General features: G+C 45.4%; 2 protein-coding genes across 3 annotated transcripts in view; one reads left to right on the top strand and one right to left on the bottom strand.

Moving 5' to 3' along the window:
• Positions 1 to 1689: 1689 nt before the first annotated feature.
• On the top strand, positions 1690 to 7253 carry SNRNP35 (small nuclear ribonucleoprotein U11/U12 subunit 35). Its single transcript, XM_058531281.1, has 2 exons — positions 1690 to 1789; positions 5489 to 7253. Exon 2 carries the CDS (start codon positions 5492 to 5494, stop codon positions 6230 to 6232), a length of 741 nt encoding a protein of 246 aa, XP_058387264.1. The 5' UTR covers positions 1690 to 1789; positions 5489 to 5491; the 3' UTR covers positions 6233 to 7253.
• A 1912-nt stretch (positions 7254 to 9165) lies between these two features.
• Positions 9166 to 12657, bottom strand: part of RILPL1 (Rab interacting lysosomal protein like 1) — a 43514-nt gene continuing 40022 nt past the window's right edge. Inside the window, exon 7 of one of the 2 annotated variants that reach the window (XM_058531274.1) lies at positions 9166 to 10053. In XM_058531274.1, coding sequence (XP_058387257.1) covers positions 9909 to 10053 — 145 coding nt within the window. In that variant the 3' untranslated portion in view covers positions 9166 to 9908. Of the gene's footprint in view, positions 10054 to 11248; positions 12159 to 12657 lie in introns of those variants that run through there. The other variant, XM_058531275.1, reaches the window with a different exon arrangement.

Raw genomic sequence — 12657 nt, 5'->3', positions numbered from 1 at the left:
CAAGGGGTTAATCTCCATAATATAAAAAGAACTCACACAACTGAACAACAAAAAAACAGACAACCCGAGCAAAAAATGGGCAGAGGAAATGAACAGACACTTCTCCAAAGAAGATACAGAGATGGCCACTGGGCACATGAAAAGATGTTCAACATCAATAGTCATCAGGGAAATGCAAGTCAAAACTACACTAAAATATCACCTCACACCCGTTAGAATGGCTATAATCACTAAGACAAAAAATAACAAATGTTAGAGAGGCTGTGGAAAAAAGGGAACCCTCATTCACCGCTGGTGGGAATGCAAACTGGTGCAGCCACTATGGAAAACAGTATGGAGATTCCTCAAAAAATTAAAAATAGAAATACCTTAGGGCAGCCCCCATGTCATAGCAGTTAAGTTCGCGTGCTTCGCTTTGGCGGCCTGGGGTTCACTGGTTCAGATCCTGTGTGTGGACCTACGCACCACCCATCAAGCCATGCTGAGGCGGTGTCCCTATAGAGCAACTAGAAGGATGTACAACTATGACATACAACTATCTACTGGGGCTTTGGGGAGAAATTAGGAAAAGAGGAGGAAGATTGGCAACAGATGTTAGCTCAACACCAGTCTTCCTCAAAATAAAATAAAATAAAATAAAATAAATAAACAACAGTTGACATGCAGGCAAGTGAGCATAAAAATAAACGCTTACTTAAAAAAAAATAGAAATACCTTATGACCCAGCTATCCCACTTCTGGGTATTTATCCAAAGAACCTGAAATCAACCATCCAAAGAGGCTTATGCACCCCTATGTTCATTGCAGCATTATTCACTATAGCCAAGAAGTGGAAGCAACCAAAGTGTCCCTCCACTGATGACCGGATAAAGAAGATGTGGGGTATACACACACACACACACACACACACACACACACAGGAATACTACTCAGCCATGAAAAAAGACAAAATCATCCCATTTGCAACAACACGGATGGACATGGAGGGTATTATGTAGAAATAAGCCAGACAGAGAAAGACAAACACTGCATAATTTCATTCATATGTGGAAGATAAACTAACACAGGGACAGAGGGAACAGTTTGGTGGTTAGCAGGGGGAAGGAGGTTGAGGGGTGGGCACAGGGGGTGAAGGGACGCATTTATATGGCGACTGACAACAATGTACAACAAAAATTTCACAATGTTATAAACTATTATGACATGAATTAAAAAAAGTAAAAAGCAAAGTTCCAGAGGTTCTGACTTCAACGACCCCGGAGGGGCCCAGGAAACGGCATTTTAACAAGCTTCCACGCGATTTTGCTTTAGTGGAAAGCGAATTTGTTAAAGCTAGGGGTTGGGAAAACGTACGTACAAAATTTCACGTGAACCGGCGCAGGCATTTTCTCCGGGAAAAACCATAATACAATCAGATTCTCGCAGCGAGTCTAAGCACTAAAAGGCCACCCCGGTGAAAGATCCCTTCCCTACTGCGAGAAATTCAGCTGCTCCCAGACAATTAACTGCACATTCGATAGTCTTTCTACTCAATTGTTCAATTTAGCCGTTTTTATCCTCGTGAAAAAAATTAGAAAAACGGAAACTTCATTCTTTTCGGAAAGGATATGCTCTCGATGCTCAATGCATGTCACTAAATTTCTTAGAATAAAAACAAAATCGAAAACAGCGCCCGTGACGAATCTGCTTCTTCCAACATAAAGGTCCGCTGAGGCAAGCAGGAAGAATCATACGTCGCTTGGAGCTCCGCGCCAGTCGTCGTGGGAAAGGAAGCCCGAGCCTTGCTGAGGTTAGTGGGGGCGGCTTGGCGGGAGCAGAGTCCACCCTGGCGAGAAGGACGAGGGAATTCGGCCCGGACGCCGTGTCTGTTCGTGTATGAGCCGCCATGTTGAAACCTGGCAAAGGGGGAGACCTTTTGGGGTTGTGTTGCGGGGAGCGGGGGCGAGAGCTGGGTTGGAAGGATGGCCCCTTCTGGTCTGCGGCCACCCAGAGGGTGAGGGGCAGGGGGAGCCAGCCTCCAGAGCCAACGCCCGAAGCGGAGGCGCTGCCGGAGCACTGGGAATATAGGCTTTCCACTGAGACTTCCGCCTTAGGGGCCACGGCGCCACTGCGCATGCTCGGAACGCTCTGCGGGTCCCGCCTTCAGTTTGTTTCCCTCTTGGGTGGGAAGCGCGGGATGTCTTAACTGCAGACTCAGTAAGGAGAGGCGTGCTTTGTTTAATAACAAGTTTTATTTCTATAATAATTTATAATTATAAAGCACTTTCATATACACCGTCTTATCTAATTTTCACGAAAACCTAGTGCCGTGGCATTTGGCTACATATTACAGATGATTTAAATTTTGCCCAAGATAGAACCAGGTCTTAAACCTGGTATTCTGACTCCTGATCCAGTGCTCCTTTTCACTTTCCACACTTTTGTCTTTGGTGGTGAAATGCCCCCCCCCCCACCATTCATCTCTCACATCTCATCCCCGTTTTTGAAATAATGACATGAATCTGAAAAATCCAAAGAAATTGTAGGAAATCTCAACGTAATGCTGCAGCGGAGGAAATACACCTGGAAAGATTAATGAGAAGCCGTGAAGCCTGCTGTTCTCTCGGCATTTAGTATTGATAGAAGTATACCGATGAGGGAGATAACAGAAAATCCGTGCTTATCCCTTTGTAATTCTCTTCAGATTTTAATTTGAAAAACTCTTAAAGCCTTGAACAGGAGCTCTGACTGTGTAGTAGTAATGTCAGTTTTAACTGGTGAATCTGTGACCTTTTCCTGTTGATCTGGGAAGGGATCCTTTCCCACTTGGGGGGTCTCAGCCTCAAACACTCGGAATCCTGGTGGCTTTTTTTCTATCCCTATCTCCAAAGCTTTAGATTTTATGACAGCCATTTAAGGAAATATTTAAGAGCTCAGGTTCTGGAGTAGGAGTAGAAAAAGCCCTTGATTCTAACTCCCTGGCTGGGCTACTTCTTAGCTTTGTGATTTGGGGCAAAACACCACCTTTTTGTGTCTCACCTTCCTCATCTGAAATGGCAATAGTAGTAAAACCTACATCCTGCTAGTGTTGAGAGCTGAGAGGAGTTAGCTGCTTAGCACAGGGCCTAGACCTCCTAAGTGTTCAATACAAGTTCACTATAGTTATTATGGTCCTTGGTTTTTTCCTGCAACCTGGTAGGGAGTAAGATTAGAATCTAAGAATTTTAGGGCCAGTAGAGTGGAATCGATATAGAGAATACTAGAGGCGGGAGAGAATCCAACAACACAGTGCTCTCTCATTTTTTTTCACATGGAGAAATTCCAACCACAAGAGAGAAAAGACACCAAGTGTATTAGAGGCTGGACCAAAACTGACTGTCTCTCTCTCGTCTCCTCACTCCAGCTGTTTATCATCCTTTTACTGATAAGGATACCAGAGAGGCATCTTCCCCAAAGTTGCTTGTTAATGATGACAGACATATATGCCCTCCTTTTATAGTTTGGTGGCAGACAGTGTAATGTTGTCCTGCTTCTCAGTTCTCAATGAAGTGGTCATTTTTGTCTGATTTGGACCAAAAAATGTCCAGTGAATTTTGATCGGAGTTGGTTCAGTTCCTCAGCATTTATCAGGAAGTTTCTAGAATCTGGAGGTAAAGTAAGGCAGACACTAGATTGAAGAGTGTTTACTGTGTGTTGGGCAAGACGTGATCAGTAAGACAGAAGAGGTACCGTGAGCTGTGGGAGAGATGAGTTTGCTTCATGGGGAAGAGGTTGGAAGCTGGGCTTGGAAGGACCAGTAGAATTTCCAGAAGTGGAGATGTGGGAGGCAGAAAGGAAGAGAATATTTCCAGCAGAGAAAACTGCACCGGGAGAGACATGAAGCTGGGGAATTAGGGCGCATTCAAGGAATGAGGGGCAATCCTGGGTAGAATAGGTTTTGCAGTGGGATATGGTGAGAGGCTAACTGAGGTCAGAGGTCTCGAGTGCAGTGCCATTGACTTTGGATTTTATTCTGTAGGCACTTGGCTTTTATACTGGGAAAAAAAATTCCACAATGCACCCCATAAACAGTCACTCCCCCTACATAACCCATCAACTGAAGAAGAACAAAAGCAAAAAAGATCCTTGAGGAAAATCTGAGTAAGAGGGGAAAAGTTTATAGATATCATTTTATTTTTTATTTATTTTTTTTTTTAAAGATTTTATTTATTTATTTTTTCCCTCCAAAGCCCCAGTAGATAGATGTATGTCATAGCTGCATATCCTTCTAGTTGCTGTACGTGGGACGCGGCCTCAGCATGGCCGGAGAAGCGGTACGTCGGTGCGCGCCCGGGATCTGAACCCGGGCCGCCAGCAGCGGAGCGCGCGCACCCAACCGCTAAGCCACGGGGCCGGCCCCTATAGATATCATTTTAATAAATATGGAAAGATGCCGTTAGGAATGAGGATTGCCATATACATGACAGAGCCCAGGTTTTTAACATATTTCAGCGTTGGCTCTGAAGTTTTACAGAGGTGATCATATGAGCATTAGCAGTCTGAGATGTTGGCAAGCATTGTATTATTTCAGCAGATTCATGTGAATCAATTATCATGTATCAGCCTCTCTGAACTTAAACCTTCCCACCCTCTTTCAAAACAAAAATCATCGTGTATCAGAATGAATGACAATCACAGTATGCTTGCTGGGCTAAAATTACCATTGCAACCAATTCTCATGCTCCAAGGCATAAGTGGATTATCAGCTAGGGAACTGGGAAGAACTCCCATATTCCTCTTGAACCGAAGAGACTGCTACTGGGTCACTGTCATTTTAGCTTTGTTTCCTGTTTACTGACAGATGCAAAATGCTATGTCCAAAGCACCATTTTCCCTTGTAGTTTTGTTTTAAAAGAAAGTCCTTAGTTTTAGTGACATATACTGAAATGTTTACAGATGAGTGATATAATATCTGGAATTTGCTTCAGAGTAATCCGGGAGCAGGGACGTGAGTGGGGCACAGATGAAATTAGACTGGCCACGTGTTGCTCACAGTTGGAGTCAGATGAGGAGTTCGTGGAGGGTTATGCCATTCTCTATGTTGGTATATGTCTGAAATTCTTTTAAAAAATGCCATTTTCCATAGTAGTTTTCAGGCTGGTTTTCCTAGGACCATTTTAAAGTCTCTGAAACATGAGCTTGGATTTCGATCCTTGTGGTCACCTTATAATGTAGTTGGTACGTGCCCTGCTATGGCTAAGCTGGATGATACACGTTATGGGTCAAACTCACATTTGTCCTCTGCTGCCTCCTGGGAGGGGGAGTGGGTAAGAGCATCTCAGAGCCCCACTGCTTGGCTTCAATACTGTCTCCTCCACTTTCTAGCTGGGAGGCCTCAGCCTCTGGGAATCGCTTCCTTCCCTCTTGTGGAAGGGGTGAATCATAGTGTCTACTTCATGGGGTTGTTGTAAGGATTAAATGAGGAGCTCATGGTAGGTGCTATGTCAACACTTGCTGTGATCCTTCCTAGAACATGAACGATTGGATGCCCATCGCCAAGGAGTATGACCCGCTTAAAGCTGGCAGCATCGATGGCACCGATGAAGAACCACATGATCGCGCGGTCTGGAGGGCAATGTTGGCACGATATGCCCCCAACAAAGGCGTCACAGGGGACCCCCTCCTCACCCTGTTTGTGGCCAGACTAAACTTGCAGACCAAGGAGGAGAAGTTAAAGGAAGTATTTTCCCGCTACGGAGACATCCGGCGGCTTCGGCTGGTGAGGGACTTGGTCACAGGCTTTTCCAAGGGCTACGCCTTCGTCGAATACAAAGAGGAGCGTTCTCTGATCAAGGCCTACCGAGACGCAGACGGCCTGCTTATTGACCAGCATGAGATATTTGTGGACTATGAACTGGAAAGGACTCTCAAAGGGTGGATTCCTCGGCGACTTGGAGGAGGTCTGGGGGGCAAAAAGGAGTCTGGGCAACTGCGATTTGGGGGGCGGGATCGACCTTTTCGAAAACCCATTAATTTGCCAGTTGTTAAAAACGAGCAGTATAGAGAGGCAAAGCGGGAAAAGAGGGAGCGATCTCGATCCCGAGAAAGGCACTGGGACTCGAGGACGAGGGATCGAGACCACGACCGGGGCCGGGAGAAGAGATGGCAGGAAAGAGAGCCAGCCAGGGTGTGGCCTGAAAGTGACTGGGAGAGAGAGAGGGACTTCAGAGATGACAGGGTCAAGGGGAGGGAGAAGAGGGACAGAAGTAAGTAGAGGCTCACCACCACCACCTCCTTTCCTCGAGTCCCAGCCTGAGTGAGCGCAGAGCCATCTGCATGGCTCTTATACACGGTGTAAGTCCAATGCTTGAATAAAACTTGGTGGTGATAATGGGGTTTCGAGTAAGTTTTCTTTCTAATCTGTAACCCAGGTTCAAGCTGAACCTTGTGAGTTTCTCTTCATCTTATAGTTCAATGGACACGTTATTTAATAAGCTTGAGCAACAATGTTGTACTCGCTGGGATCTGTATGGAAGGGCATGTGTCAGGAGCCACCATTCTCATTTAATTCGGCAGTAGAGAATTTAAGAATTTGATTTTCTCCCATCTTGGAAATGACCATTTTGAGGGCTTGGCAAAAAGAGGTGACGACCAAAAATCATTTGCGTTGCTCTCAGACTCCTGGGGACCCGAATCTGGCCAGAATAAGTTGTATTTTTTCCATCTTCATAATGCAAGGGTCTGCTGAATTGAAATAAAAATGGGATAAAAAAGTGAATCCAAGGAGAATGTCCAGAGACTCAATACCAAAGCCGGCCTGAGCAGTGATCTGCCTCAGTGACCAGCACTCTTGAACAAATGTAACTCCATTCTGGATCCAAATGCTGACTGCCTTGTTTCTTTCCTTTTTTGGTGGGGAGGCTGGCATTTAAAATGAAAAACCAAAGTTGCAGGGCTACGGGGCTATCTATGGTCTATGGAATCTTCCAGTGCTTTAAAAAGATAAAGCTCAAAAGAATGACAGGGAAATGAAGATGAAGAGAAATCAGTGGAAGGTTTGTATCTGGTTCTGATGGATTGATTTGTCTTTCTCTCTTGATCATCCAGCATCTGGTTTGTTTGAAAGCTGGATACAGTGACCTAACTTCTGAGGCCTTTGGAGGAGTACCTTACTGTTCACATGGTTTTCAAAAAAGTGACACTTAGCACTTTTGTTTTATCAATGGCTATATCTTTGAAAGTTCAGGTTCTTAAAATTGACGATGTTTCATGCAAAATAAATGTCTGATTTAGTATCAAGACTTACATTCATTATAGGTTTTTGTATTGGGAGTATGACTCTCAGTGTTACATAGGGAACCTGCTAAATCTGAAAATTGCTGTCAATCTTAGAGCAGTTTTAGAAAAATGTTCTTTCCTTTGTAAATTTCCAGTGCAGAATTTTACTGTCTCCCAAGATAGTAAACAGCCTTGCAGGAACACCTTTCTGATTTCACTCACATTTCATTTACAAAGTGCTCCCTAGTGTGGCACCAAAAGTGTGTCTTGGGCTGCAGATGTAGGTACTTCAGCTACACACGAGTGCCCCACAGCAGGAAAGCTTGCGTTGTGAGAGCATCGGAAGAAGCAGATCCAGTTGTACTGTTTACACAGTCTAAGCTAGTGGTTGGCAACCCTGGCTTGGATGGATTAAAAAAATATGCACACTCAGACCCCATCCCTGGACATTTGGGCTTTGTCTAGTATGGGTCCTGGAAACTAAAAAAAAAAAAAAAAAATTGGTAGAACCCTCATGATAGGGATTTCAGCAGGCGCCGTCAGCGTGACAAAGGCGTACGTCCTCTAACCCAGCAATTCTGCTTCTAGTTTATTCTGCAGACCGACGCACATGTGTGAAAGTGTGCAGTGCTGTTTTAGACAGTAAGATTGGAAGGAAGCTGCCTGTCCACCAGTGGGGGACAGACTTGAACAAATCACACATCTGTATCGTAGACCAGGGTTCCTCAGCCTTGGCACTGCTGACGTTTGGGGCTGGATCATTCTTTGTTGTGGGGGCTGTCCTGGGCATTGTAGGATGTTTAGCAGCATCCCTAGAGCCTACGCACTGGATGACAGCAGCACTGTCCCCTCCCCGGTTCTGACAACCAAAAATGTCTCCAGACAGTGCCACATGTCCCTGGGGGGCAGAATCACCCCTGCTTGAGACCCACTGTCTTACATACTGATGTGGAGTCATGTCCGGGGTATTCTAAGAAAAGAAACGTACAGGCCCCAGGCCCGTGGTGTAGTGGTTAAAGTTTGGCACGCTCCACGTCAGCGGCCTGAGTTCATGGGTTCGGATCCCAGGCACAGACCTACACCACTTGTCAGCCGTGCTGTGGCAGCCACCCACATACAAAGTAAAGGAGGATTGGCACAGATGTTAGCTCAGGGCTGATCTTCCTCAGCAAAAAAAAAATAAATAAAAGTACAGAATAGCATGTATATAGTATGCTGCCATTTATGTAAAAAGAAAATGGAAATATATATGTGTATTTTTTTACATAATTGTATATATATTTATAAACCATTTCAGGAAAGACACCCAAGAAACTGGCAACCCCAGTTACCCCTGGGAAGGGCACTAAAGGTGCTGGGGGAGGGGCTTCGCAGCACACATGCTTTTACACTCTCTGGGAATAAACTCTAGTAATGCTGATGGGCAGGCAGGTTTGAGAACCACCGTCTAAAGCAACATTATCCTGTCTGATCGTTATTTTCAGCAATCTGGAAACAGTCCGTGTGGACTCTGTAAACCATAGCAGAAGATGGAGAAAGCGACCCTGTCACATGTGCTCTCTTAGGAGATGCTACCTCTCTCAACCCGTGAGCACCCAGTCTTGCACCCTGGGTGCTCCGTGAGTGGAGAGAAGACAGCGTTATTTGGGCAAACCCCCAACTTGCCAGCTGCAGACAGCATCTGGCTCTCCGTCTGCCACGGCAGCCCTGTGAGTCAGCCAGACATCGGTCCCCAAGCCATCTATTCCCCTCACCACCCTCCCTCTGGCAAATCTCCACCCACCATCCCACATCCCCTAGGCTCCCGCATCTCGTTCCCAATCCGCTTTGGGACATTTGTCTTCTTCGCAGGGGACTAAGTATTTGACATAGTGAAGGCTAAAAGAAAAAAAGATGCCAAGAAAAAAAATCCACACGAGAAACATGGCAATGTCTCATCCTTAGCAACTTTGTTTGGTTAGTACTGCATAATTCACAGCTGATTCCAAGGCACTCGCCTTGAACATTGCTACACGCTCGAGGCATTATCAGTAACAAGGTGCAATAGAGAACCACCAGCTCTTGCAAAGTTGTCTCCAGTTTCTGGGTGGGAGGATTGTTGTCCATATTTTCTGTTGCTTTGTGTCTGAGCCGGGCCAGTTCGTCCTGTGACTTCACAGGCCCTGCTTATCCAATCGATGCATCCTATATATTATGCTACCACCACGACAATTTCATGAACTGATGAACATAACTAATGAAAACCTACCACTTCCCTGCCTCCCACTTCAGTATGACAAACATGATAATAAAACCTCTACACAGAATTTCATACAAAGCAAGTCAAACAGCAATTATAGTGGCAAGTGATGTATTTGGCTTAAAGAAGCTTGTGTTACTGAAGTTAATGCAAAAGTCTGGCCTCCACTCATGGTATTATTAAATATATATCCTAAGAGATCAGAGTCATCTATTACAAACAGTGATAGCCCTGGGTATAAATAAACGTTTCTTTAGAGTTTGGCATCAGTTTGTCATTGTGCTTCCTCAAAGCAGACAGTTTGTTTGAGGGATCAGTTTTGAGGGTGCGTCTGAACCGAGAGGTGTGCAAGGTCGTGACACCTGAGGCTGCAGGGTCTGCTGCAGGCGCCGGCGGCGAGTGGTTCAGGTCCAAGGGCAGAGGTGGGCCACGGTCACAGGTGCTGCAGGGCCTCCTGTCCTTGCTCTGTGTAACCGTCATCGCGGTGGGAGTTGGCCCACTGGCCGAAGGACTCCTGGATGTGCACGTGTCTCTGCGTGTTGGCCAGGCGCTTCTTATCTCGGGAGAAGAAGCTAAACCTTTTGGAAAGGAAAGAAAGAAATGAGAGCCTGCCCTTTGCTGTGCACTTGACGGTTTTTGCAATGCCAGGGACAGAGAGCAGCAAACGTGAAGGGAGCAAATCAATTCAAGGTGTGAAAGGATAAGTTGGGGTGCGGGTCAAAGTTATTCCAGAAAGCAGCAGGGGATTCTGCGTATCATTGTCACAGTCCCTTGGAGGTGAGACAGTGTGAACAGGGCCTGCACGTATGTGATGTGATGTCGCCCGCCTGAACTGCTACTGAGGATTTCTTCTCATCAGCAGAGGAAAGAAAAAGCTACTGGAAACATACATTGTGGGTTTCTTGACCCTAATGATGCCGAGAAAGTAATACTGGAAAGCCATATGGATTATAAGATGATTCTGATGTAAAGAGATGAATGGTTTTAATTTCAGTAGTTATGTATCTATTTAACATGAATCAGGAAACTAGATAAATAGCACATCAAAGTCCAGATTTCATGGATATTACTGCTTAGGATGAGGCAAATGTAGGTATTTAGGAAAAATGAGACAATTAAAAAATATTTTAAGTAAATAATAGTACACATGATTCTCTGATTAGATAAACACTGTGAACGTAGCATCTGAATGAAATTTGGGAAACATCAAGTTGGAGTGTCAAAAACTGATTTAATGGTGACGGCCTTTAGAAGTTATCCCTGTAACTAGCCACACGGTGACAGCTATTGTAGACCGAGACGTCTTTTTAACACAGCTGTGACTACTGATCATTGATTAATCAGAGCGAGACATCTGATGTCTAAAAGATAAAGGTAGAAATCACAGGCCAAAAGCTTATAAAGTGGCCCACTGAAAACAAGGTCTGTTTTAACTCCACCTCAACGGAGACTAGGACCCTGGCCAGTGAACTTGACCCGGCCCCCCGTGAGTCTTGCCCAAAAACCCTTTCTAAGCTGTCCACTGCCCTTTGACACTCCCAGCCTCTGATAAGATTCTTTTTATTCCTGCCAAGTTCTCCCACTCCTGAATTTTGGTTTCTGAACATGGTAAGAGATATAATAGCCATGTCATGTTTCCTGGGAGCAGGAATAGGAATGAACCACCGAGACATCGAACCTTCAGATCAACTATTTTTAGTTCTCTCCGTCTGTTCACCTATTAGCTTTTTTTTTTTTTTTTTTTTTTTTTTTTAGTGCTGTGGCCTGTGGAGTTCAGTTTTAATCACATCTGGGTGAAAGTGATTTTACTCTTCTGTGGTTACTAGATCCTACAATCACTTCCTACTAGGAATAAAGTGGTGTTTCATCGTGAAGCTGGGGCAAGCCAAGTTTATCTGGAGACATTCTCCCTACCAGCTAAAGTCTCTTTTCTCTACGACAGATAATATGCACAGGCAGATGAAGGCATGTTTTTCATAGCGGGTTATTTGTGAGCTCTTCCCATAGTGTAATCAGGGCAATTAGCTGGCCAAAAAAACAGCAGCAATGCATCACTGTTGCATCTCACCTCTACCTGACTAAGTAAGCAGGAAAGCCACTCGCCACTTCCTATCCAAGGGACAGAGAGAATCAAAACATCCGTCCCCTCCTCTGCTTTTCCTTTCTTCAACAAGATCAAATGGCTTACTGACGATGGCTTGGCAAAACAAAGCGGTTTAGAAAGCTAGGGCGTGAAGATCAAAAACAGTGTTAGTGTCACTCGGGGCCGGGGGGGGTGACAGTGGGCGTTGATTACTGACCCGTCACTTAAAGGACCTTCTTTACTGGATCATGGACAAGGTGGTTTTAGAATAGAAACAGAAGAGACAAAAAGAATGATCGGTGACAGAGCTGAGAATTCCGAGGCTTCACTCGTGCAGACCGAGCATCATGAGTGGCATGTCTGAAATCACACTCGACACCCACTTCATGGGAACAAGCAGGTGACGGCCATGCAGCTCAAGTGGCCAAAGAAGACAGGCCAGCCGCAGCAGCAGCCGCAGCAGACATTCCAAAGGCACAGCTCAAACAAAACCGGAAAAACACAGTGCCTACAAGGGAAACAAGTCGTCGGACAGGCTGCAGTGTGGGATCATCTATTATCAGTCCAGCTGCTACCATGGGCATTATGGCTGTAAAGATCCTGGTTAGAGAAGTATAGACAGACACAGAGAAGATAAAAACTGGGGAGGCATGAAAATAAACACACTCCACAACAGACCAGCTGAAGGGTTTGCTTACGGTAGGTGCTATGGGTGGAATTGTGTCCCCTCCCAAAATTCGTATGTTGGAATCTGAACCCCCAGTTCCTCAGAACGTGACTTTATTTGGAGATGGGGTCCTTGTAGATGTAACTAGTTAAGATGAAGTTATATTGGAGTAGGGCAGGTCCTTATAAAAGGGGGGAATTTGGACACAGACAAGCCCACAGGAGGAACACCATGTGAAGATGAAGGCAGAGATGGGGTGATGCTTCTAGAAGCCAACAGACGCCAAGGATGGCCAGCAAACCACCAGAAACTAGGGGAGAGACAGAGAACAGATTCTCCCTCACGCCCTCAGAAGGCACCGACCCTGCCCTCATCTTGACCTGTGGGAGTTAGTGGGGACACCCTTGCAGCACGTCTCCCCCAACTGCCATG

The sequence above is a fragment of the Diceros bicornis genome, chromosome 35 (genome assembly GCF_020826845.1).
Source record: "Diceros bicornis minor isolate mBicDic1 chromosome 35, mDicBic1.mat.cur, whole genome shotgun sequence".
Classification (NCBI taxonomy): Eukaryota; Metazoa; Chordata; class Mammalia; order Perissodactyla; family Rhinocerotidae; genus Diceros; species Diceros bicornis.
This window is presented reverse-complemented; position numbering and strand designations above follow the sequence as displayed.